Consider the following 26741-nt stretch of genomic DNA (forward strand, 5'->3'; position numbering starts at 1 on the left):
CAGCACTTACACTACATGGTCTATAATTATCTTTTTTATTTCTCCAATTGTTTATTATCATAAACTTCATGAAAGCAACGACCTTGCCTATTTGGTTCACTGTTGTATCTCTGGTGCCCCAAATAGTGTCTGACGTATAGTAGACCCTCAGTAAGTATGTGTTGAGTACAGTGAATGAAGGGGTAGGTGGGGACTAGGCCCCACAGGACCTTACAAGCCCTGGCAACAGCCCAGTGGGGAAGCATTCAGAGATTTTACCTTTTTTTTTTTGAGACGGAGTCTCACTCTGTCGCCCAGGCTGGTGTGCAGTGGCCGATCTCAGCTCACTGCAAGCTCCGCCTCCCGGGTTCGCACTATTCTCCTGCCTCAGCCTCCCGAGTAGCTGGGACTACAGGTGCCCGCCACCTCGCCTGGCTAGTTTTTTTTGTATTTTTTAGTAGAGACGGAGTTTCACTGTGTTAGCCAGGGTGGTCTCGATCTCCTGACCTTGTGATCCACCCGTCTCGGCCTCCCAAAGTGCTAGGATTACAGGCTTGAGCCACCGCGCCCGGCAGCATTCACAGATTTTAATCAGGGATGCAAAGTGATCAGACTTGGGAGTTATTTATTTATTTATTTTTGGAGATGGAGTCTTGCTCTGTCGCCTAGGCTGGAGTGCAGTGGCGCGATCTCAGCTCACTGCAACCTCCGCCTCCTGGGTTCAAGTGATTCTTGTGCCTCAGCCTCCCGAGTAGCTGGGATAACAGGCACCTGCCATCATGTCTGCCTAATTTTTTTGTATTTTTGCAGAGACAGAGTTTCACCATGTTGGCCAGGCTGGTCTTGAACTCCTGACCTCAGGTGATCCCCCCCACCTAGGCCTCCCACAGTGCTGGGATTAAGGCATGAGCCACCGCACCCAGCCAGATTTGGGAGTTTTAAAAGATCAGTTGAACAGTAGTGGGGAAAACAGATCAGAAGGGCACTAAGGAAAGCTATTGCAGTAGTCCAGGGGAAATATGCTAAAATTAAATGAAATAACGTGCACAAAGCCCTTAGCACTTAATGACATGGAATAAGAGGGAGCTATTTTTATTTAATTAATTAATTTATTTATTTTTGAGATGGAACCTCACTCTGTTGCCCAGGCTAGAGCGCAGTGACACCATCTCAGTTTACTGCAGCCTCCGCCTCCTGGCTTCAAGCAATTCTCCTGCCTCAGCCTCCTAAGTATCTGGGATTACAGGCACCCACCACCACACCTGGCTAATTTTTGTACTTTTAGTAGAGATGTTGTTTCACCTTTTTGCCCAGGCTGGTCTTGAACTCCTGACCTCAGGTGATCTACCCGCCTTGGCCTCCCAAAGTGCTGGGATTACAGGAGTGAGCCACTGCACCCAGCCAAGGGGGGGATCTTTGTTAGCACTTAACAGGCAAGTGAGGACTGCTTGAATTATAACTAAAGTTAAGAGTTTGAGAGAGAGAGGAATTTGTGTGTCCCCTGGAATCTTTGAGCCTCCAATCTCCTCCTCTAGTGATAAATACTAGGATTTCTTATCCCTATCAAGTTATTTTATTTATTATGGTAGTTTATTTTGCATTTATATCTGCGTTCTTCTGCCTGTGTTTGTTCTCATCACTTTCTTTTTTTTTTTTTGAGACGGAGTCTCGCTGTGTCTCACAGGCTGGAGTGCAGTGGTGTGATCTTGGCTCACTGCAAGCTCCGCCTCCCGGGTTCACACCATTCTCCCGCCTCAGCCTCCCAAGTAGCTGAGACTACAGGCACCCGCCACCACGCCCGGCTAGTTTTTTGTATTTTTAGTAGAGACGGGGTTTCACCATGTTAGCCAGGAGAGTCTCGATCTCCTGACCTCGTGATCCACCCGCCTCGGCCTCCCAAAGTGCTGGGATTACAGGCTTGAGCCACCGCGCTTGGCCGTTCTCATCACTTTCATCCTATCAGCTGGGAGAGAAAAATTTCATGAAGAGAGTTTGTAACACCTAACCTGGCAAGCTACCTAAGCTCTCTGAACTCAGTTTTTTTTTTTTTTTTTTTTTTTTTGAGACGGAGTCTTGCTCTGTCGCCCAGGTTGGAATGCTGGAGTGCAGTGGCACAATCTTGGCTCACTGCAAGCTCTGCCTCCCAGGTTCACTGCATTCTCCTGTCTCAGCCTCCTGAGTAGCTGGGGCTACAGGCGCCCACCACTACACCCAGCTGATTTTTTGTATTTTTTAGTAGGGACGGGGTTTCACTGTGTTACCCAGGATGGTCTCGATCTCCTGACCTCGTGATCTGTCCGCCTTGGCCTCCCAGAGTGCTGGGATTACAGGCATGAGCCACCGCGCCTAGCCTGAACTCAGTTTTATCTTGTGTTTACTGGGGACTGTATTGGTCAGGTTTCCCTAGAGGAACCGAACTAATGGGATATATATATGTAAATATATAGGATATATATACACACATAAATAGGATATATATCCTATATATATATCTATCCTATATATATAACTCCCATACATATATATGACTCCCATATATATATATACACACACACATATATGACTTAATTAAGAATTAACTGACACAATCACAAGGTCCCACAATAGGCTGTCCTCAAGCTTGAGGAGCAAGGAGAGTCAGTCCAAGTCTCAAAACTGAAGAACTTGGAGTCCGATGAGGGCAAGAAGCATCCAGCACAGGAGAAAGATGTAGTCTGGGAGGCTAGGCCAGTCTCGCCTTCTCACGTTTTTCTGCCTGCTTTATATTCTCTGGCGGCAGATCAGATTGTGCCCACCAGATTAAGGGTAGGTCTGCCTTTCCCAGCCCATTGACTCAAATGTGAATCTCCTTTGGCAACACCCTCACAGGCACACCCAGGATCAATACTTTGTATCCTTCAATCCGGTCAAGTTGACACTCAGTATTAACCATCACAGGGACTCTTCTGAATATTGGGATATACAGATATCTGTTCTGTCCATCATGAGGATCAGCGAATAACTATATAGAAAAGATTTTAAAAATACAATTAAAAAATCATTATTATTTCATTCAATAAATATTTATTAAGGGGCTGGGTGCACTGGCTCATACCTGTAATCCCAGTATTTTGGAAAGCTGAGGCGGGCAGATCACTTGAGGTCAGGAGTTCGAGACCAGCCTGGCCAACATGGTGAAACCCTGTCTCTACTAAAAATATAAAAATTAGCTGGGTATGGTGGTGTGCACCTGTAGTTGCAGCTACTCCAGAGGCTGAGGTGAGAGAATCACTTGAATGCAGGAGGTGTAGGCTGCAGTGAGCTGAGATTACACTACTACACTCCAGCCTGGGTGACAGAGTGAGACTCTGTCTCAAAAAAAAAAATACACACACACACACACACACACACACACATACACACACAGTGTGCCAGACACTGTTGTTGATTCTGGGAATGTAGCAATGGGAGGAAAAGGGACAAAAATCCAATTCTCATTTTTATTATTATTATTTTTTTGAGCTGGAGTCTCACTCTGTTGCCCAGGCTGGAATGCAGTGGTACAGTTTCTGCCCACTGGAACCTCTGTCCCCCAGGTTCAAACGACTCTCCCACCTCACCCTTCCATGTAGCTGGGATTATAGGTGTGCACCACCATGCCTGGCTAATTTTTATATTTTCAGTAGAGACAGAGTTTGCCATGTTGACCAGGCTAGTCTTGAACTCCTGACCTCAAGTGATCCATCTGTCTTGGCCTCCCAAAGTGCTGACTGAGATTACAGGCAGGTATGAGAACTGCACCCAGCCTTTTTTTTTTTTTTTTTTTTTTTTTTGAGACAGGGTCTTACTCCATCATCCAGGCTGGAGTACAGTGGCGTGATCAAGGCTCACTGCAGCCTTCACCTCCCAGGTTCAAGCAATCCTCCCACCTCGGCCTCCCAAGTAGCTGGGATCACAAGTGTGCACCACAACGTAAAAATCCAATTCTTATAGAGTTGACATTTTGCTGAAATGCATTCAAATTCTGGGCTTTTTGGATTTTGATTCTATTTTCTCAAATTGTCATATGACTTTGGGCTTCTGTTAAAAAATATAGGTTCTTGGCCTGACCACAGTCTTAATGAATTAATAAGGGGAAGATAGTATGTGCAAGAGTTAACAAGCTCTCTAAAATTATTCACAACAGCTGGAAAATAAGAGATTAAGTGAACTAAACTGCCTCCCTTTTCCTTTTCCCAAACACTGATCAGCCACTCAGCAATCCTGTATATACATCTGTTTATATACTGAATTTTCCAAAATATTTCTAATAAGAAGTGGCTTCAGATGGCTTGAAGGAGAAGCAAGTCCAAACATCAGAACCAGACATGCGACCTTGAACGAGAAAGTGGTGGGAGGAGTAGAAAGTGCTATCCTTGGCCCTGTTTTTTGTCTGCCACTGAGCTTGCTGTGTAGGTCACATTACTGATCTAAATCTTGGTGTGCTCATCACCAAAACAAAGTTACACTTTCTTGGATAGTACCAGTTCATGGAAAGGTGCTGGGTTAACTGCATCAAAATCACCTAGAGAGTCTATTACATCTCCAGAGTGCTGGGCCCAATAGGTTGGAAGAGTCTGACTCAGGGCGGATAGGATGGCATCCGTCACTTCCTCTTATTTTATTTTATTTTATTTCATTTCATTTATTTCTGAGACAGTCTTCCTCTGTCGCCCAGGCTGGAGTGCAGAGATGCTATCTCGGCTCACTGCAACCTCTGTCTCCTGGGTTCAGGCGATTCTCCTGCCTCAACCTCCCGAGTAGCTGGGACTACAGGCCTGAGCCACCACACCCAGCTAATTTTTGTATTTTTAGTAGACACAGGGGTTCTCCATTTTGGCCAGGGTGGTCTTGAACTTCTGACCTCAAGTAATCCACCAGCCTCGGCCTCCTGAAGAGCTGGGATTATAGGCGTGAGCCACTGCACCTGGCCTTCCTGGGCAACTTTTGATATGGATCCAGATATGGGATCTCACTGGGCTGGATCAAACTCTCTGTGCCTCAGTTTTCTCATCTGTAATGTGTAATCATTCCCCTGATGGTAAAATTAAATAAGCTAACTTCCATCATGCACTTAGAACAGTGTCTGGCATGTAGTAAGTACTGTGTAAGTTTTAACTATTCTATCAGTCAGGATCCAGTCAGGAAGACAAAAACCACTGTGAGTATTTAAACCAGAGGAGCATGAGTAACATAGGGAGACCCCATCTGTACAACAAATAAAAATTAGCCAGGCATGGTGGCGTGCACCTGTAGTCCTAGCTACTTGGGAGACTGAGGTGGGAGGATTGCTTGAGCCCAAGAGGTTGAGGCTGCAGTGAGCTGTGATGGCACCACTGCACTCCAGCCTGGACAACAGAGTGAGACCTTATCTCAAAAAAAAAAAAAAAAAAAAAGAGGTAATGGAGAGGATGAGAAGACAAACAGGGATGGTGATGCCACACAGAGATTAGACAGCATGACGCCTGCTACCCCTTAGCAAAAGGAAGAAAGGGAAAGGTGACCAGGAGCGGTGACTGATGCCTGTAATCACAGTACTTTGGGAGACTGAGGTGGGTGGATCACGAGGTCAGGAATTCAAGACCAGCCTGGCCAATGCGGTGAAACCTATCTCTACTAAAAATACAAAAATTAGCTGGGTGTGGTGGCACATACCTGTAGTCCCAGCTCCTCAGAAGGCTGACGCAGGAGAATCGCTTGAACCTGGAGGCGGAGGTTGTAGCAAGCCGAGATTGCGCCACTGAACTCCAGCCTGGGCGACAGAGCGAGACTCCGTCTCAAAAAAAATAATAATAAAAAGGAAACCTGGTATTACTGGAGCCTAGAGTCTGGGGTCACCTAGCAGACCCACAGCCAAGCTGGATCTGCAGACAAGACACAACCACTTCTAAGACACTGTTGAGAAAGCTCTCTGGCTCTTTTGTTTGTCCTGCCTTCTGCCCTCCCAGTAGTGCCTCCATCAGCTGAATCCAGCAGGATGTCATCTTTCAAGGGAGCCTGGGAAACAGTCTGCAGGGGTCACCCCTGCCTTTTAGGGGAAGGATGAAGAATGGCTCTGAGGGCAGATTTGTATTATTTTGTTGTTATTATTATTACCATTATTATTTTCTTTAAGGTCCTTTTTGGCCCTAAAGTTCTCAGAGTTTCTAGACCTTAACCAACCACTGCAGCGGGACTCGGGGCGTCGTGAGTGCTTATTAATTGACTCCTTGCCCTCAGCGTACACACATACACAAATGCTTGGCTTCTGTTCTCTGGAAACTGACAGCTCAGGCCTTGGCAAAAACTCCCCAGTGCTGAAGGCAGCACAGCCCCACCCAAGATTCAGGGAAAGGGAAGGTATACAGCCCAGGTTTCTCGATCTGGGCAGGCTGCCTCAGCACCTTTAAGGATTCAGAAGTGATAAATAGGAAGAGCTGGCCGGTGATGTCACAGGGCAAAGAGATGCAAGGAGGTAAGATTGTGGAATCATTCTCGCAGAGCCCTGGGGTATGAGGCGCCAGAAAACAGAGCCTCACCCGGTTTTAAGGCCACTTCCTGGAAGACTGGAAAACACCCTCTTGTCTTTGGGACACATCCCTTTAAGTGTGCTCCGTGGGAGTGAAGCGCTGGGAAATTTACTACCAAAAATGGGCAGAAAAGCTCTTTCTGAATGTTTCTTGGAAGACCCAGAATTTAACCTTGACCAAAGGCAAATGTGTTTATTTTGAGAGGTTCTTAGAGAAAGGATTGAATATTGTGGAATTCTTCCAAATACACAAAAGACCTGTTCCCCCAAATCATTCTTCCAGCAAATATTTATGGGTAGCAGGTTGGCTACTAAGTCAGGCAACGAGTTTGGGAGTGACAACTAGATTAGCCTGTTGACTTTGCCTCTGCCCTGGGCAAGGGACTTAACTTCAGTTTCTTTGTATGTAAAATAGGAGTAATAAGAACTACCTTGTAAAGTTGTGAGGATTAAAATGAGGTCATGTATGAGAGTATTTAGCACAGAGTCTGGTATCCAGTGAATAATCAAGAAATGGTAATAGTTCATTTTATTATGACTTGCATGACTTTTATGACACTTTGCAAAACACTTTCCCTTATATTAGCTGATTGGATCTCCTATCAGCACTGTGAGGTGGGTCAGGGAACCAACACTGATCTTCACTCTGCTGTGGATCTAGCACCCTGCCACATGCTTAACAGTGATCGACTTGTTGGTTTCCGTTATTCAATAAATATTTGAGTATCTATTTTATGCCAGGCTATTCTATGCACTGGAGATATAGCTATAAACAAAGGAGACAAAAACCCTTGCCTCTCGCAGAGGATACACTCAGTGCAGGGAGACAGTGAGTATAATTTAACAAACTCTTATGTTAACTGTCTCCCAAAGTGCTTTACAACTATTAACTCACAACCTATGAGGAAGTTGTTATTATGCTTATCCTGTTTTACAGATTAGAACACTGAGTTCCAAGGGGATTGAAAGTCACAAGGTCTCACAGCTAAGGAGAGCTGGATTCAGGACTCAAAGCCGGACAGTGTGACTCCAGAGCCCATGCTCTTAATGTCTTTTTTTTTCTTTTTTCTTTTTTTGAGACAGAGTCTCCCTCTGTTGCCCAGGCTGGAGTGCAGCGGTGCAATTTCGGCTCACTGCAATCTCCAGGTTCAAGTGCTTCTGCCAACTCAGCCTCCCGAGTAAATGGGACTACAGGCATACACCACCATGCCTGGCTAATTTTTTGTATTTTTGGTAGAGACAGGGTTTCACCAGGTTTCCCAAGCTGGTCTCAAACTCCTGAGCTCAAGTGATCTGCCCACCTCGGCCTCCCAAAGTGCTGGGATTACAGGCATGAGCCACTGTGCCTAGTCCGTGCTCTTAATCTCTACTATAGGTCATCTCAAAAAAAAAAAAAAAAAATCTTATATATACTAATAAATTAAAGTGTGATAAGTGCTATAAAAAATATATAGGCTGGGTGTGGTGGCTCACACCTGTAATCCCACTGCTTAGGGAGGCCGAGGCAGGAGGATCTCTTGAGCCCAGGAGTTGGAGACCAGCCTGGGCAAGAGTGAGACCCCAGCTCTACAAAGGTTAACTTCTAAAAAGCGAAAAAAAAAAAGAAAAGAAAAGAAAAGCAGAGTAAAGAGGGGAAAAGAGAGTGATGGGAGAGTGCTGTCTCTGCAGGGGGTTCGGGGAGGGCCTCTCTGAGGAGCCACATCTGAGTAGAGACCTGAAGGAGGTCAGGGAGAGGGGCAGGTGGATGTCCGGGAAGAGTGATCCAAGCAGAGGGAACGGCAAGTGCAAAGGCCTGTGGCGGGCCCTCCCCTGATGTTGGGGAAGCTCAGGGATCTAGTGGGAGCCAAAGTGGAAGATGGCTTGGCCTGAGCCTCTGGAATGAAAGAGTGCAGGAGGCGCAGGTGTGTCGGGGAAGGCCAGGAGTTCAGTTTGGGATAATCTCACCATCACTCATCAAGTGGAAAGCACCAGGGGGCTTACAGGGGTCAAGGAACTCACGCCAGGTCACTCAGGCAGTCATTTTCAGAGGCACGATTCACAACTCAGGTCTGTGGACCCTAACTTCAAGGCCATGGGCATGTCTCAGTTTGGGTGCTGTGGGGAAGTCTGGAGAGGTAAGCGTCTGATAGCCCTGACCTCTGACCCTGTGTTGGTCCCATTGCATTGCTATAAAGGAATACCAGAGACTGGGTAATTTATAAAGAAAGATTTATTTTGGCTCATGGTTCTGCAAGCTGTACAGAAAGCATGGTGCTGGCATCCGCTTCTGCTGAGGGCCTCCGAAAGCTTCCAATCATGGTGGAAGGCAAAGTGGGGACATGTCACATGGAGAGAGAGAGAGTAACAGAGAGGTGGGGGAGGCACCAGGCTCTTTAAACAACCAGCTCCTGATGAACGAACAGAGCAAGATCTTACTCATTACTATGAGAAGAGCACCAAGGTATTCAGCGGAGACCCGCCCCCGTGACCAAAACACCTCCCACCAGGACCCACATCTGACATTGGGAATTACACAACAACATGAGATTTGGAAGGGACAAATATCAACACCATGTCAGGCCCCGATGAGCTTCCTAGGAGGGAGGAAAGAGGAAGAGAGAAGCAGAAGAGACACTCAGAGGAAAGAAACGATGCCAGGGATTCCACACGGCAGGAGGTAGCATGGGTTTACATGTGAATGCAGGCGAGAGGCACTGGGAAGGTGCAGTTTTTTTATTAAATTATTATTATTATTTTTTTGAGACAGAGTCTCACTCTGTCGCCCAGGCTGGAGTGCAGTGGCGTGATCTCGGCTCACTGCAAGCTCTGCCTCCTGGGTTTACGCCATTCTCCTGACTCAGCCTCCTGAGTGGCTGGGACTACAGGCGCCCGCCACCATGTCCAGCTAATTTTCTGTATTTTTAGTAGAGACGGAGTTTCACAGTGTTAACCAGGATGGTCTTGATCTCCTGACCTCGTGATCCGCCCGCCTCAGCCTCCCAAAGTGCTGGGATTACAGGCATGAGCCACCACATCCAGCAGTTTTTTTTTTTTTTTTTTTTTTTTAATTATTATTGGCCGGGCGCGGTGGCTCAAGCCTGTAATCCCAGCACTTTGGGAGGCCGAGACGGGCGGATCACGAGGTCAGGAGATCGAGACCATCCTGGCTAACACAGTGAAACCCCGTCTCTACTAAAAAATACAAAAAACTAGCCGGGCGAGGTGGCAGGCGCCTGTAGTCCCAGGTACTCGGGAGGCTGAGGCAGGAGAATGGCGTGAACCCAGGAGGCGGAGCTTGCAGTGAGCTGAGATCCGGCCACTGCACTCCAGCCTGGGCGAGAGAGCCAGACTCCGCCTCAAAACAAAACAAAAACAAAAACAAACAAAATTATTATTATTATTATTTTGAGACAGAGTCTCCCTCTGTTGCCCAGGCGGGAGTGCAATGGCGCGCTCGGCTCACTGCAACCTCTGCCTCCCAGGTTCAAGTAATTCTCCTGCCTCAGCCTCCTGAGTAGCTGGGATTACAGGTGCCTGCCACCAGACCCAGCTAACTTTTGTATTTTTAGTAGAGATGAGGTTTCACCATCTTGGTCAGGCTGATCTCGAATGCCTGACCTCAGGTGATCTACCCACCTCGGCCTCTCAAAGTGCTGGGATTACAGGCATGAGCCACCGTGCTCGGCCAGTGCAGTTTTTTCGGAAAGAACAGAAGGAGTTCTGGCCCTGTGTAGTTGGACAGTGTTGGAGACAGTGTGGACGTTCTGACTGCTGAAGAAGGCCATGCTCACTTAGAGACGGGGAGACCCTGGAGGATCAGGGTTGTACCTGGGCAAGCCTTTCTCCACAGGCTGCCCCAGAATGGATACTTTCCTATTATGACAAATGAACTTCCCTAGGCTAGATGTCTCCCCTGAACTGGTGTATGCAACCCAGCCTCTCAACATGCTACCCCTAGGCATTTCCAAACATATCCCAAATGGAAGTTCTGATCTTTCCCCAGTCCCAAGCTTGCTCTACCCGAGACTCCAAGAAGCCAGTCCTGAGACAAGGATTCACGGGCTTGAAGTGACTTTTTTTTTTTGGAGACAAGTTCTCACTCTGTTTCCCAGGCTGAAGTGCAGTGGCCTGATCATGGCTCACTGCAGCCTCAACCTCCTGGGTTGAAGCAATCTTCCCACCTCAGCCTCCTGACCACAGGTGTACACCACCACGTCCAGCTAGTTTTATTTATTTATTATTTTGAAACAGATTCTCGCTCTGTGGCCCACCCAGGCTGGAGTGCAGTGGTTCCATCTCGGCTCACTGCAACCTCTGCCTCCTAGGCTTAAGTGATTCTCCTGTCTCAGCCTCCTGAGTAGCTGGGATTACAGGTGTGCGCCACCACACCCAGCTAATCTTTGCATTTTTAGTAGAGATAGGGTTTTGCCATGTTGGCCAGGCTGGTCTTGATCTCCTGAGCTCAGGTGATCCACCCACCTCAACCTCCCAAAGTGTTGGGATTACAGGCATGAGCCACCATGCCCAGCCTATTTTTATTTTTATTTTTTGTAGAGAGCTGGTCTCGAACTCCTGGGCTCAAGTGATCCTCCCACCTTGGCCTCTCAAAGTGTTGGGATTACAGGCATGAGCCATGGCCCCTGGTCCTGAAGTGAATTAAGGAAGTGTTCCTAGGAGGAAGTGGTAAATGAGTGGGAGAAGCAGGATAAAGAAGAGAAATAAGCCAAACAGGGATGTGATACCAGGCCAAGTCCCAAAGAGGGTGGCTTCGCCCTGGGAAAGGAAGTGGTATCTTGGAGTTTGTCCAAATGGAGGGAAGGAAACTGGGTTTTCACATTCCTGTACCAGTTGGTAACTGGCTATGGGCTGGGGGAGTCAACTCCTGGGCACTTCCTTGCAAGGGCAGAGAGACTGAAGAGTTAGTTACAGGTGCAGGCTGTGAGGAGCACAGCACACAGCACCAAGGGAGGCGAGTTCAGAAACTGGAAAAGTGATCCGGGGAGCCCAAGCAGGGCCCTGACAGTGTCCACTACACTTCCCTTCCCTATTTCAGAAATGGCGTTATCTGGCTGGGTGCGGTGGCTCATACCTGTAATCCCAGCACTTTGGGAGGCCGAGGAGGGAGGATCTCTTGAGCTCAGGAATTCAAGACCAGCCTGGGCAACACAGCAAGACCTCATCTCTACTAAAATTAAAAATAAAAAAACTAACTGGACATAGTGGTATGCACCTGTAGTCCCAGCTACTTGAGAGGCTGAAACAAGAGGATTGCATGAGCCTGGGAGATCAAGGCTGCAGTGATCTGTGATTATGCCACTGCACTCCAGCCTGGGTGACAGAATAAGACTCTGTCTCAAAAAAGGAAATTGTATTGTCATCCTGCTGGTTGCTCAGGCCAGGCCAAAAACCCCGGAGTCATTCTTGACCTGCTCTGCCTCTCATACTCCACATCCAATCTTTTGGTCAATCTTGTTGACAATACTTCAAAATATACCCAGAATCTGATCACGGGGTTTTTTTTTTTTTTTTTTTTTTTTTTTTTTTTTTTTTAGTAAATTTTAAAAAAATGTATTAAAATACACATAACATAAAATTTACCATCTTCACCATTTTTTAGTGTATTCTTCAGTGGTATTAAGTGCATTCCTATTGTGCAACCATTGCCAGCGTCCATCCAATGAACTCTTCTTATCCTGCAAAACTGAAACTGTACCTATTAAGCATTTTGCTTATCCATTCATCTATCAGTGGATGCTTGGGTTGTTCCTACCTTTTGACTATTGTGAATAATGCTGCTCTGAACATGGGTGTACAAACATCTCTTTAAGTCCTGCTTTTGTTGTTTGTTTGTTGTTTGTTTGTTTTTGAGATGAAGTTGCCCTCTGTCACCCAGGCTGGAGGGCAATGGCACAATCTCGGCTCACTGCAACCTCTGCCTCCTGGGTTCGAGCAATTCTTCCACCTCAACCCCCCAAGTAGCCGGAATAACAGATGTGCACCATCATGCCTAACTAATTTTTGTATTTTTAGTAGAGATGGGGTTTCGCCATGTTGCCCAGGCTGGTCTCAAACTCCTGACCTCAAGCAATCCACCTGCCTCAGCCTCCCAAAGTGCTGGGATTACAGACCTGAGCCATCATGCCTGGCCCCTGCTTTCACTTTTTTTGAGTATGTACCCAGACATAGAATTGCTGGATCATATGGTAGTTCTTTTTTTTTTTTTTTTTAAGGAACTACCATACTGTTTTCCATAGCTATTACACCATTTTACATTCCCACCAACACCACACAAGGATCCCAATTTCTCTACATCTTCACCAATGCTTGTTATTTTCTGGGTTTTAAAAAATATGCCAGGCATGGTGGCTCATGTCTGTAATCCCAACACTTAGGGAGGCTGAGGCAGGAAGATCGCTTGAGCCCAGGAGTTAGAGACCAGCCTGGGCCATAGGGAGAAGCTGTTTACACCAAAACAAAAAAAAAATTAGAAAATTAAAAAATTAGGCCAAATGCAGTGGCTTATGCCTGTAATCCCAGCACTTTGGGAGGTCGTGGTGGGCGGATCACCTGACGTCAGGAGTTCAAGACCAGAGTGGCCAACATGGCAAAACCCCATCTTCATTAAAAATACAAAAGTTAGCTGGATGTGGTGGCACCCGCCTGTGGCCCCAGCTACTCAGGAGGCTGAGGCAGGAGAATCGCTTGAACTTGGGAGGCAGAGGTTGCAGTGATCCCAGATCGCACCACTGCATTCCAGCCTGGGTGACAGAGTGAGACTCCATCACAAAACAAAACAAAACAAAACAAAACAAAACACTAGCCAGGTGTGATGGCACACACCTGTATTTCCAACTACTTGGGAGGGTGAGGTGGAAGGATCACACTTGAGCCTGACAGGTTGAGGCTGCAGTGAGCTGTGATCATGCCACCGTACTCCAGCCGGGGTGACAGAGCAAGATCCTGTCTCAAAAAGAAAAAGAAAAAAAAAAAGTCCGACTGTTTCAGACCCACTCCATAATGACCAACCTGAACCAAGCCATTTCATCTTTTGCCTGGATAACTGCAATGGAGCCCCCACCAGCCTCCCTGCTTCCCTTGTCCCTTATAATTTTCTCAACGTCACTCCTCTGCTCAAAACCAACAGTGGCTGACTCCCCTGCTTTCCCAAGTAGACACCAAAGTTCTTACAATGGCCTACATGCTCTCTACAAGGTGTGTTCCTGGCCCTCCCATATTCTGACTCACTTCCTACTTGCTTTCTCTACTCCAGCCACACTGGCTTTCTTGCTGTTCCAAGTAATCTACTGCCTCGGGGCCTCTGCCCTGTTTTCTCTGCCTGGAATGCTCTTTCAGAAGCGTGGTTCCTTCACTTCCTTCAAGTCTCTGTTCAAATGCTACTTTCTGAGTAAAGCCTCTGGGCTGTCTTGTTTGCTCTCCCGGCTCCCATCATTTTCTGCCCTTCTGTCCCCTGTCCTGAGCCGGGGGAGAATGACCCCTCTAGAATGCAACCTGGGCTTTCTTGCCTCAGGCTTCTGAGTGGGTTTGGCGAACAGGAGGTGCCACCAGGAGAAGAAAGGCAAGAGGGGAGAGACGCGGTGGGGGGGTATTTTTTCCCTGCACTTTCTCTGCTCTGCTGTGAGCAGTGGCTGTGCCTTTCTCGATCACAGCTGCATTTGGGAACGGATCCCACACTTCCCTGTCCCCTTATCCACGGACTTCCAATAACATGATTTCCCCTCTGCCCTTCAGTTCTCAAAGTAGTCATGCCTTCCAGCTCTTGCTTGTCTCTGATGACTAACACCCCGGTTGTCCGGGTTCCCTGAACCCTGCCATTTCTCTAGTCCCTTCCTTAAGACTTGAACCTCCTGGCTGGGCATGGTCGCTCACGCCTGTAATCCCAGCACTTTGGGAGGGCAAGGTGGGCGGATTGCCTGAGGTCAGGAGTTTGAAACCAGCCTGGCCAACATGGTGAAACCCTGCCTCTACTAAAAATACAGAAATTAGCCGGGCGTGGTGGCAGGAGCCTGTAGTCCCAGCTACTTGGGAGGCTGAGGCAAGAGAATCACTTGAACCTGGGAGGCGGAGGTTGCAGTGAGCCGAGATCTCGCCATTGCACTCCAGCCTGGGCAACAAGAGCAAGACTTCATCTCAAAAAAAAAAAAGACTTGAACCTCCTGAGTTCGATTCTGTTTCCTGGTAGACCCTGACTGGAACACGTTGTGAATCACTTTATTTCCAATTTCCCGTTTCAATCCCAATCCACCCCCTCCCGCCTTTTTTGAGATAGGGTCTCACTTTGTGCTGTTGGGAATGTAAAATGATGCAGTCGTGGCCTGGCACGGTGGCTCACGCCTGTAATCCCCACACTTTGGGAAACTGAGGTGGGCAGATCACCTGAGGTCAGGAGTTTGAGACCAGCCTGGCCAACATGGTGAAACCCCGTCTTTACTAAAAATACAAAAATTAGCTGGTCATGGTGGTGCGCGCCTGTAGTCCCAGCTACTAGGAGGCTGAGGCAGGAGAATCGCCTGAACCCAGGAGGCAGAGGCTGCAGTGAGTCGAGATTGCACCACTGAACTCCAGCCTGGGCACGGCAGCGAGACGTCTCAAAAAAAAAAAAAAAAAAAAGGTGCAGTTGCTATGGAAAACAGTATGGTGGTTCCTCAAAAAATAAAGCAGGCTGGAGTGCAGTGGTGCGATCATAGTTCACTGCAGCCTCAACCTCCTGGACTCAAGCTATCCTCCTGCCTCAGCCTCCTGAGTAGCTGGGACTACAGGCCTGTGCCAGCACGCCTGGCTAATTTTTTTGGTATTTTTTGTGGAGACGGGGGTCTCGCTATGTTGCCCAGGCAGGCGTCAAACTCCTGGGCTCAAGCCATCCACCCGCCTCAGCCTCCTAAACGGGATTACAGGCTTGAACCACTGCACCGGGCCCCGTCCTTGTTCTTGTACACAGCACATGTTACCATCTAACATATTATATTTCCAGTTTTTTTTTCACTTTCCTCTACCCTCCACACTCTAGATAGCAAGTCCGAAGGCGCAGGGATGTTTGCTCACTGTTGTATCTTAAGTGGTTGGCACATCGCCGGCTGTCAGCAAATGTTTGTGAAATGAATGAACCAGTGAATGACCGACAAGGGGAGCTAAGGAGAAGGCAGCGGTGCGCTCCGCGTTGCAGGCAGAAGAGCTGACTCTCCAATCTCCGCTCCTCTCTCCGCCCCCGCCCGGAATGCTGAGTGCCCAGGAAGGAGGCGGAAATGAGCGCGCTCAACAGCCCTCCAGCCGGGTGTTTACTTAATTAGGGCTTGCATCCCGAGGCTCGTTTGTGTTTAACCGTCCGCCTAATGGCTTCGTCTGGCTCCGGGCCGGCGCGGGGGAACCTGCGAGGCGAGCGTCGGCCTGGCCACTCTGTCCCGCCTGGGGCCTACTCCATTGCGCCGCGCGGGTGCGCGGAGACCTGACCCCCCTTAGGCATAAAAAGCGCCCTGTGGGAGATCCAGGCCCGGAGGGCGCGGAGCTCAGAGAGCAGCCCCAGGCTTTCCCCACCGCGTGGTTCACCCCCAGCCTCAGTCCCAGCCCCAGCTGCTGGGCTCAGCCGCCGGATAAGGGAGTGCTCCCGAGATACCAGATGCCACTTTGCTCGTTGTACCCTCAGCCATGAAATTGGAGGATTACAACGCTTCTCCTCTTAGTTCAGGGGACGTGGGGGTGCTAGAAAGAGAGACGGCTCGCCAGGCATCTGAGAGCGATGATACCAGGCAGCATTTGGGCACCTGCTCTGTGCCAGATACTATGTTTAGCGTTTTAAACCTTCTAATTTATTTAATACTCACGTATGAGAGGGTAAAATACTAAGATCATAACCGCCCCATTTGACAGATGCAGAACTGAGGTCCAAGGGGTTTATTTTACTTCCCGGAGGCTTCACTGCTACTAAGGGGTGGGACCTGGGTTTGAACCCAGGCGGGGCCGGCCCAAGGGCCCGTGCTAGGCCTGAGAGAACAAGACCCCCCACCCTCTCAACGCAAGCAATCCATGGCTTAGCCACTGGCCTGGCCGGGAGAAGGATGGGTAGGTTACCAAGTTAGCCCTGGAAGGTCAAAGAATCTGTCATTTAAAATTCCAGGCCCGGCGCCGTTTCTCACGCCTGTAATCCCAGGACTTTGGGAGGCCAAGGGAGGTGGATTGCCTGAGGTCAGGAGTTCGAGACTAGCCTGGCCAATATGGCGAAACCCCGTCTCTACTAAAAATACAAAAATTAGCTGGATGTGGTGGCGGGCGCCTGTAGTCCCAGCTACTCGGAGAGGCTGAGGCAGAAGAGTCGCTTGAATCTGGGAGGCGGAGGTTGCAGTGAGCCGAGACCGCGCCACTGCACTGGACGACAGTGAGACTCCATCTCAAAAAAACAAAACAAAAAAACTCTCCAGTCTCGTCCGTTCCTCAAACCCCTAAATCTGAGCTGGGGACGGGGAGGGAGAAGGACGAGGAGGTGGCATCCAGGGCTTCTCAAGGCAGCAGGAGAAGGTGGAGGAGGAGTGAGGGGACCGGCGAGAGAGACTGGCCAGGAAAGCTCAGCTCCGTGGGGAAGGGCTTGCCAGGGTACTGATTGAAACTCAGGACCGTTTTTATGGCCAGAGCCCACTTGTGTACGGCAAAGAGGAAAGCACTTCATGTTTAACGTAGTGGAATGGGAGTAAGGTAGAGGAATGAATCCCAGGTCTGGCGTTTATCTCCTAGGAAGAGTGTGGGAGAGCTGTTTTCCAAGGGAGACTCTCTGGAAGCTGCTTTGCGCAGCAAGCAGTTTTTACGCAGGTTATATACAGCATTTCAGACCAATTTCAAAACCTCTGCGTTTTAAAAATTGCCTTTATTTATATTTTACAGGAAGTTGAGAAAGCGTTATTTATATGGGGGATGGGGTGCTGCAGGTTATGGGACTAGTAACCATCCTCTTAGCTCGCACCCTTTGGCACCACTACAGCTTCCAAACTCTGGGACTTTCTCTCCTAGCTTCCATTTGTTTAGCTGTGTAATGGAAGCAGCAGCCTGGGTGTGGCGGCTCACACCCGTAACCTGAGCACTCTGGGAGGCGGAGGATCCCTTGAGTCACGAGTTCGAGACCAGCCTGGGCAACATAGGGAGACCCTCCCCCCCTCCCAGCCCTGCCACATCTCTACAAAAAATTTTTAAAAATTAGCCGAGTGTGGTGGAGGAAGCCTGTAGTCTCAGCTACGCGGGAGCTGAGGCAGGAGAATCGCTTGAGCCCGGGAGGTCGAGGCTGCAGTGAGCCGAGATCGCATCACTGCAATCCTGGGCAACAGAGCGAGACGCTGTCTCCAAAAAAAAAAAAAAAAAAAAAAGATGAGGAAATTGTATCCAATTCAGAAACGCAGTCCCTCGGGACCTGCTAGTTTAAACCCCGGAGGATCCTCCCCGGCGGGCTGGCACGGGAGGTGGAGAAAGAGGCTTGGGCGGCCCCGCTATAGCCGCGTGTGGGAGGACACACGGGCTTGCTTCAAAGCTTTGGGATAACAGCGCCTCCGGGGATCATGAATGCGGAGCCTCTGTTTTCAGTAGACTTCAGATGTGTCTCCACTTTTTTCCGCTGTAACCGCAAGGCAAAGAAACATTTCTCTTCCCGTACTGCGGAGGCTGAGGAGTACGCTGGGTGTTCTTTTCTCCTCTAACTCAGAACTGCGAGACAGGGGCTGAGTTCCTGCAGAGAACAGCTCCAGAAAAGCAAGGAGAGCGCAGGAGGGTATCCGGGAGGCCAGGAGGGGTTCGCTGGGGCCTCAACCGCGCCGGCATCGGTACCACCTGCGAAGGGGCGGGACCTCGTGGTGCTGGACCAATCAGCACCCACCTGCGCTCACCTGGCCTCCTCCCGCTCGCTCCCCCGGGCTGCGGTGCTCAAAGGGGCGAGAGCGGAGCGGAGCACCGGCCCGCCGTCGCGGCAGTTGCCTCACCCCTCTCTCTGCAGCCATGGGGCTCCCTCGTGGACCTCTCGCGTGTCTCCTCCTCGTCCAGGTACTCCACAGCCTCGCCCTGGCCCCGACCGGGACCGCTCCCTGGGGGGCGGGCGGGGTCCGCCTGGGGAAGTGGCGTTGGGGAGAGCCTGGGGCTGCGCTCCCTGGGGCCAAGGGAGTCCCAGAGGACCTGTGAGACTCTGCAGGGTGGGGAGTGCAGGGCCGGGCACTCCTATGACCCAGCCTCCGTCTTCCCCCTCTGCCCTCGGGCGCAGGTTTGCTGGCTGCAATGCGCGGCCTCCGAGCCGTGCCGGGCGATCTTCGGGGAGGCTGAAGTGACCTTGGAGGCGGGAGGCGCGGAGCAGGAGCCCAGCCAGGCCCTGGGGAAAGGTAAGACCCTCCGGTTGGAACCGCGGGGTAGGGGCCGCAACGTGAAGTGTGGCCCGCGCGAGGGGTGTTCGGGCTGGGGCAAGGGACTCCTGGCGCCACCTCAGGTCCCGGGGAGGCGCAGAACGCGCCCCGGGGGCTAGGGTTGGGGGTGCTAGCTGACGAAGAAAGCTGGGCAGCAGAGCGCCTGTGACATCCAGCCCCCGTCCGGTAGCCACTGCCTACCTTTACCCCCTTCTCCGAGGTGCCGGATGGCTGAGCCCCTCACCCAGTCTCGACGTGGGAAGTTCTCCCCCGCTGGCCCCAGCAGAGGAATGCGCCGGCCACATTCTTCCCCCAACCCCCGCGCAGGTGTGGGGATGAGCCGTGCCCTGGGCAGCCCCCTTCGCCCCTCTCGGGCCCCCTTTGTGAACCGTGCTTTGTGTCTCCGTCAGACAGACCGGGTCTGTTTCTTTTCTCCGCGCTCCCCTACCCCGCCCCCCTTCTTCCTCGGCAGCTGGAATGCACTCTTAACCCTGCCCTTCCCGGAGGGCCTGCGCCCCTGCAGCCTGCCTGGAAACTGGGCCCTGGCACACCTGGGCTGGGGCTATCACGTAGGGAACCACCCCGCCCCCAGCGTCTCGGGCCTGGGATGCTAGGTCACTGGGGGAAGTCTGAGGGGGAGAGTGTCCCAAGCTGGCAGGCCTGGGGCTATGGGGGCGATGGACGGGAGATCAAAGCACATTTTTGATCCTTCAGTTACTCCTACACCCCACCCCAAGTTCAAAAACCTGAGGGGGTGGGGGGTGCAACTTAAGTGAGGAGAACCAGTGTCTTATGAGACCCAGGCTGTTGCTGGCTAGTGGAGGGCTTTCTCCCTCTCGGTTAGGAGGACAATGGGTGGGGGCTCCAGCAAGGGATGAAACCTAAGTTCTTTTTTTTTTTTTTTGAGACAGAGTCTCGCTCTGTCGCCCAGGCTGGAGTGTAGTGGCCGATCTCGGCTCACTGCAAGCTCCGCCTCCCGGGTTCACGCCATTCTCCTGCCTCAGCCTCCCGAGTAGCTGGGACTACGGGTGCCCGCCACCACGCCCGGCTAATTTTTTGTATTTTTAGTAGAGACGGGGTTACACCATGTTAGCCAGGATGGTCTCGATCTCCTGACCTCGTTATCCTCCCGCCTCGGCCTCCCAAAGTGCTGAGATTACAGGCGTGAGCCACCGCGCCGGCGAAACCTTAGTTCTTAAACGGGTATAACCCTGGATCCTTGGGTGGGGTTTCAGAGGATCCTTACACTGAAATTTTTGGGAATTTGAGTATTCATTTTTTGGGGGAAGGAACTCTGGCTTACCTGGCTTTCAAAACATTGAGAATCCTTGCTACCCAGCATTCTTCTAAAATCTCCATCAACTTACTCCTCATCCCAGGCACAAATTCCCACTGCTTGCATGTGGGGCTGTCAATGCCGAGGGGACAGAGTGGCTCTTTTATTTCTCCAAAAGAGGATTGAGGACCTTGAGTCTGTGGAAGCCCTTTTTTAAAAAATTGTTTCTCCAAGTAACTGTAGATTGACAAAACAATTAACACCCGGGCTAGGCTAGGCTCCTTAAACCCTTGGCTGTAGGGAGCTGAGGAGAGGCATTAAGAAGCCATGCCTCATAAACTTTAAATTCTTGCGCAGGGGTTTATTACTGGCTGGCTAACAAACTGCAACTCAGCCAACCTGTAAAAATGTGAACTCGGGCAGGGCCCCAAATCCAATTCCGGCTCCCTGAGGAAGCCTTATTGCTAACCAGACTTCTGCCAAATCTACACCCCACCCCCATTGTCAAGTTCTCTGACTACAGCCTCCCAGAGCAGGCTATAGCTTTGAGTCAAGTTGTCTGTACCTTCTTTCCTACTGAAGCAAAAAATATCAGATTAGCTGTCACTTCACTAGGCTTGAGGTTTTGGGGGGAAGCAGTGATCAGGTTTTGGATTTCATGGTTTAGTTGGCGTGTGCTTCCCGATGACGTCAGGCATTTTAAACCTTTAGAGGAAATTCAGCTTTCTCGGATGTCTGCTTTTCCACTGTGAAAATGGTGGGTTTGTGCCAGGAGCACACCTGGGTTATACAACAAAGGACGGGTTAATGGGCTTGGCTTACCTTGAAACTCCCTGCCACATGGCTGGGTCTTAGAGTAGGCTTCCGGTGGCATGGGCTGCTGCTTTCTTTTTTAAGTAAAAGCGCATTTCTTGGTCCAGTTAGTCCCAATAAATTGGGACTTCCCAACAAAACATCTTGCTATTTCTACCCTTGGTCTTCAACTGGCACTTTTCTATCACCCCACCCGCACCCTAGTTCCTCATCCTCAAAACATACAGCCCCAGCCTGGATCCAGCCACGTTGAAAGGGTTATTCTGCAGGAACATATACACTCTCAAGTTTAGCCAAGCAGACACGTTTCCATATTGCTAAGGAACAATCACCCCTGTTGTTCGCCCCTGGGTTATGAATATCAAGGGCGTCTACGAAGTTCAGCTCAAAGAACTTATCTGATGTAATTAATGCCTTGTTTGTATGTGCATCTTCCCCTTCAAAGCCCTTTTGCAACTCTGAGCTTGGTTTATCCTCCTAACATTCCCTTGAAGCAGGTGAGGTAAATATTAAACAAGCTGAGCTTTTAATCTCAGAATTTTGAACTTCAGAAATCCCATAGTCTAGCCTTGCCTGAGGTTTCGAAGGTGGAGAAACAGAGGCACAGCTTAATGGATTGGATTCACTAAGCCAAACAGCTCATTAACTTCTTTGAGGGTGACAGACACAACCTTTACCTCTTGGTATATGTCCAGGACCTGGTACCTTACAGGATGCCCAGTGCTGTATGAATTATTAATTATGAATGAATTTGACAACCTTGTGAAGGGCGGCCCATTTTATAGATGAAGCCTACATGACTGTGGCTTCACCAAGTCATCACTGCAGTGATCAGGTGGGATTTGAATGGAAATTTCGGACCCCAAAGTTCCCTGGATTTTTTTTTTTTTTTCTTTTTTTTTGAGATAGGATATCGCTCTGTCACCCATCCCAGGCTACAATGCAGTGACCCAATCACGGTTCACTGCAGCCTCTACCTCCTGGGCTCTAGTGATCCTCCTACCACAGCCTCCCAAGTAGCTGAGACCACAGACATGTGCTACCATGCCTGGCTAATTGTTAATGTTTTCTAGAGACGGGGTCTCACTCACTATGTTGCCCAGACTAGTCACAAACTCCTGGGCTCAAGCAATCTTCCCACCTCAGCCTCTCAAGCACTAAGATGACAGGTAGGATCCACCATGCCCAGCTCCCTGGCATTTTTTTACTACCAGAAAGCAGGGCCTGAGTGGAGAGGGTAGAATGTTGGATCCCTGAATCCCATAGCTCTAAATAACAAGCTCTCCTGGCCCCCTGCCCCAAGAGTGCTTAGTCTTTATTTTTTTTTTTATTTTAGGGTTTTCCAGAAACATTCATGTAGAGGAAATTGGTTTGGCTTTAGTCTCTAAGGGCCCAAGTGAGGGGTCTTGACTAGCTTAAGAGGAGAGGTTAATCTGGAGGGAAGGAGAGCTGGCACATTCCCCCATCCCAGTGCCACAGTCTGGGGGCCACCTTTCTTCAAGTGTGGTCTGGAAGCTGACAGTGGAGAGGTGGGAGGAGGGAACTTTCATGGTATCAGTGCAGTGATTAAAAGTGAGTGACCTACAGTGGTCTACTCATCCTTAAGGGCGAACAAGTGAGAGAGGCAGCTTAATGGCAGTCAAACACATGCAGTCCTTCATCATGGCCTTCAGCAGGTTCAGCTGACCCATAGTCAGCCTTTGGGTCAGATTAAAAACTAACCATCATCAGCTTTGGGAGGAAACTTCCAGGTTCAATAATGCATCTGACTGAGCACAAGTTAACATCAAGATGATTTTGTCTATTTCAGCTCTGGGTGTGAAAACGGCCTTTTATTGTGGAAGTCCCTACTCTGGGGTATGCCCTTTATTTACATTTCATTCTTCCTGTAAGCATATATTTCGCATCTGCATAGATCAGGCACTGTTCTACAACTTCAACTAAAGCAATGGACAAAATGAAGTCCCTGTCCTTGGGGAGCTTAACAGTCTAGTAATTTTTTTCTTTTTCTTAAAAACAGAGGTTTTATTGCATTTGGTCCACAGTCGGTATTTCATATCTCACGGTGCAGGGCCCCTGGGTGGGGTGTGTGGCCATGGGAGATGAAACAGTATAGCTGGTCAGGCCCAGAAGGGGAGACGGAGGGCTGGGGGCTTCTTAAAACCTACTGAGGGGCCAGGCATGGTGGCTCACGCCTGTAGTTCCAGCACTTTGGGAGCCTGAGGCAGGCAGATCACATGAGGCCAGGAGTTCAAGACCAGCGTGGCCAGCATGGTGAAATCCCGTATCTACTAAAAATATAAAAATTAGCTTGGTGTGGTGGTGTGTGCCTGTAATCCCAGTTACTTGGGAGGCTGAGGCAGGAGAATCGCTTGAGCCCAGTAGGTGGAGGTTGCAGCAAGCCAAGATTGCACCACTGCACTCCAGCCTGGGCAACAGAGGGAGACTCCGCCTCAAAGAAAAAAAAAACCTACTGAGGACCACAGTAGGGGGTGGTCAGCATGGAGAGGGGGTCAGGCTTAGCCCCAATGACTCAGAATTCTACTTCCTTGTGCGGGTCTCAGTTTCCCCACTGGGCCCCTAGGCAGGCTTGAGGGTCCTAGAGAAAGCCAGCCACTCAGGAGCCTGAGATATTTTAGCATCCTGGCCAGGCCCCCTCTCCCAGGGGACTCATTTCCACTGTCCCTGCCCCATTCCTTGGGGAAAAAAATATATTTATTTTTCTTTTTTTTGAGACAAGAGTTTTGCTCTTGTTGCCCAGGCTGGAGTGCAATGGTGTGGTCTCGGCTCATTGCATCCTCTACCTTCTGGGTTCAAGCGATTCCTCTGCCTCAGCCTCCCAAGTAGCTGGTACAGGCATGCGCCACCATGCCTGGCTAATTTTGTGTTTTTAGTAGAGACAGGGTTTCTCCATGTTGGTCAGGCTGGTCTCGAACTCCCAACCTCAGGTGATCCACCCACCTTAGCCTCCCAAAGTGCTGGGATTACAGATGTGAGCCACCACGCCCGGCCATATTTTTCTTTTGTTAATACTTCCTGAAACTTTTGTGGGTGCAGAAACCACAAACTGATCGGCCAGCAAACGGGGGAAGAGGCAAGGCAACTGGAAACCTTCGGGGAGCGATTGCCTCCATGCGCAGGTGTCTTCTCCGCAGCACAGCAGCCCATAGCCTGGACATGCCAGCAGGGACCCTCACCCTACACGCATCGGGATGCGGCCTTAACCCCTTCCCGCACAAACCGGTGGCCCAGTTCTGCGAAGGAACCAAGGCAAGGGGGCAAAACCCTGCTGCCAGATCCCATGCCGCCACTCACAGACCCTCGGTTGATTGGCAACACTGAACAGGTTAAAAAAAAAAAAAAAAAAAGAAAACACAGAAAAACCCCAAAACCCAGACAGGGAGACGATGTGGGGAGAAAGCGTGCTGGGAGCCTTAGTAGCTGGCCTCCTCCTGGTAGTAAGGGGGGTATTCAGGGGCCTCCCCTGGGCCTGGGCACTCATTGGTGCCCGAGGGAGCCCTGTCGGCCACTGAGCCTTGTGGGCAGTACTTGGAATTGTATATCTGCCGGCCCAAGCCAAAGACCTGGCCTCTCTGGTTGGCACCCTGCGTGTAGCCCATCTGCAGGGACATGGAGGAGTTGTCACACTTGTTGGTGCCCAGCTTGGTGTCATAGATCTGCTGCTGCGTCCAGGGAGCCGTCATGCCCACCTGGCTGGCGCACTTGTTTGTACCCATCTGGAGGCTGATGGTCAAGTGGTCCATGGGGGCAGGATGTGGTTCTTGGGGCTGTAGAGATGCCTTCCTGTGCTGTACATGGTCATGCCCAACTGGCTAGCACATTTGTTGGTGCCCATCTGCAGCCCAATGACTCACTGGCCGGCCTTCGTGGTGTTGTAGTCGAAGTTCTGCTCCTGCTGCTTTGAGTACCCAATGCCGATGTCCACCCTGCTCTGGAGCCCCTTAGTTTTGGCCTTCCCCACCAGGGCAAGAAGAGACAACACCTGCGTCATGTTCCCACTCTCAAACAGGTTATTGGCCTCAAACAGGTTCATGGGGTTCATGCCGTAGCTGACTATGGCCTTGATGAAGTTGGAGAGGTTTCCTCGCTGGTGCCAGTTCTGCATGGAGCGGTTGATCATGGGGACTGAGCCTGGCTGCAGCTTGTTCATGAGTGTGTGTAAGATAATTCTGTCCTTCAGGCCCTTCTGGAAGTTGGGGCTGATGGAGAGGCTGGTGAGCCCCTCGATCCAGCTGCGGAGCTCTGCCTCCTTCTGGGGGTCGTATTTGGACAGGAGCCGGTTCTTGACCTCAGCCGAGAGCCAGTATGAGGGGCCCTTGTTGAACTGCATGGAGAACACAGCTGGCGGGTGCGGTGGCAGGACTGGACCGACTGGAGGTGACCAATGGGCCCTAATTTAGTAACTTTCTGTGCTTGTGGGCTGTCCTGCAAAGGAGTTGATAATTTCCACTTAGCTGTAAAATGAGGTTGAGGAACTTAGTGAGAGGTCACTGGTGCAGTAAACAGACGGCCAGGATTTAAACCCTGGTGTTTTGCCTCCACAGCCCAGGGGGATATCCATAAATCTGGCTCTGAGGAATGAATGGGAACTGGAGCTTCAAGCCTAGCAGGCTGCCTTCCTGGCTTAGCAGCAGAGTAGGGTTACCTTGCTGAAGACTCTGTCCTGCATCACCAGTAGCTTGTGCCTGGGGAGCAGGTCTCAAACCTCTAGTCTCCCTTCCCACCTCCTCATGTGCCACTGTGTTCCTAGGTTACCCAGCGCAGGGTGCTCTCACCTCCCTACTGCACGAAGAAGTTATTGTTCATGACAAGCAAAGAGTTTCTAGGGCCAGAAACTATAGCTCTGCAAAGCATTTGGAGGATGATGGAAGATGCGGGAGGGAAGGGCCTCCCCAGCTCCAGTCAGTTGAGGCTTTGGTCCTGAGGCTGAATGGTCTCCATTCAGAGACTAGATGTTATTGAAGAATAACAAATGTAGACAAAAGTGCCCAAATGATGAGTGTGCAGCCCGATGAATGTCGCAAACTTAAAACCCCTGTGTTTCTGGCACACAGATAAGAAACAGCATTACCAGGGCGTTAGATGCCCCTTTCCTCCTAATTTCAACCCTTCTCTCAAGGTAACCACTCTTCTAAGTAGCACAGGTGAATTTGCCTGCATTTGAACTTTCTGTAGGAGGATCATAGAGTTATCCCCTTAGCTCTGACTGCTTTCACGGCACCCTTGAGAGATTCTTGCATAATTCTGGATGTAGTTCTAGTCGATTCTCATTGTATAGTATTTCATTATGTGACTATCCACAGTTCTGCTGTGGATGGGCATTTCAGTAGTTCCATTTTGTGCAAGTCTTTTGGTGACCTGTGCACCCCAATTGTTAGTTATACACCTGGGGCACAATTGCCGGGTTAACTGACTGAGGATTCCAGTACCGTGATCCTGGACTGAGATATCGGCTCTTCTCTGTTCTGAAGTAGTGAGGTGTCTCCTGCATTCTCCCACCCCAACAGTCTCCCTGCCAGACCCACCCCTTCTGGAGTCTTGATTTTCATCTGGCCCTATGCTAAGAGACAGCAAGTCTTTATTATGTACTTGGCCTCATCCTTTGTCTTGGGGGAGAAAAGCTTCCCTTTCTTTGTGCTTACCCTGATGCTCGCTTCTTTCCTCAAAAGCAGAAAGGGAATCTGGAAAGGGCCCTGAATTTCATAAGTGAGAACTTCTTCCTGGGTGGAGATTTGTTTTTAATTTTTTTTTTCTTTTTTGAGATGAG

General features: G+C 50.0%; 1 protein-coding gene, 2 long non-coding RNA genes and 1 pseudogene across 4 annotated transcripts in view; 2 read left to right on the top strand and 2 right to left on the bottom strand.

Annotated features, from left to right (window-relative positions):
• The window catches only part of LOC135968736 (uncharacterized), a 257419-nt gene that overhangs the window by 38125 nt on the left and 192553 nt on the right, over positions 1 to 26741 (top strand). The window lies entirely within an intron of this gene.
• LOC123570549 (uncharacterized) lies at positions 17336 to 19269 on the bottom strand. The gene is made up of 3 exons (XR_012429089.1): positions 19066 to 19269; positions 18454 to 18833; positions 17336 to 18304 (listed from the first exon to the last, which is right to left on the bottom strand). It is a non-coding gene; the product is annotated as an uncharacterized lncRNA (long non-coding RNA).
• The window catches only part of CDH3 (cadherin 3), a 58544-nt gene continuing 50229 nt past the window's right edge, over positions 18427 to 26741 (top strand). For both annotated transcript variants that reach the window (XM_005592358.5, XM_005592357.5), the window contains exons 1-2: positions 18427 to 18514; positions 18729 to 18843. In XM_005592358.5, coding sequence (XP_005592415.2) covers positions 18470 to 18514; positions 18729 to 18843 — 160 coding nt within the window. In that variant the 5' untranslated portion in view covers positions 18427 to 18469. The remainder of the gene's footprint in view (positions 18515 to 18728; positions 18844 to 26741) is intronic.
• Positions 24174 to 26732, bottom strand: LOC135968734 (calponin-2 pseudogene; annotated as a pseudogene).

Source organism: Macaca fascicularis, chromosome 20 (genome assembly GCF_037993035.2).
Source record: "Macaca fascicularis isolate 582-1 chromosome 20, T2T-MFA8v1.1".
NCBI lineage: Eukaryota > Metazoa > Chordata > Mammalia > Primates > Cercopithecidae > Macaca > Macaca fascicularis.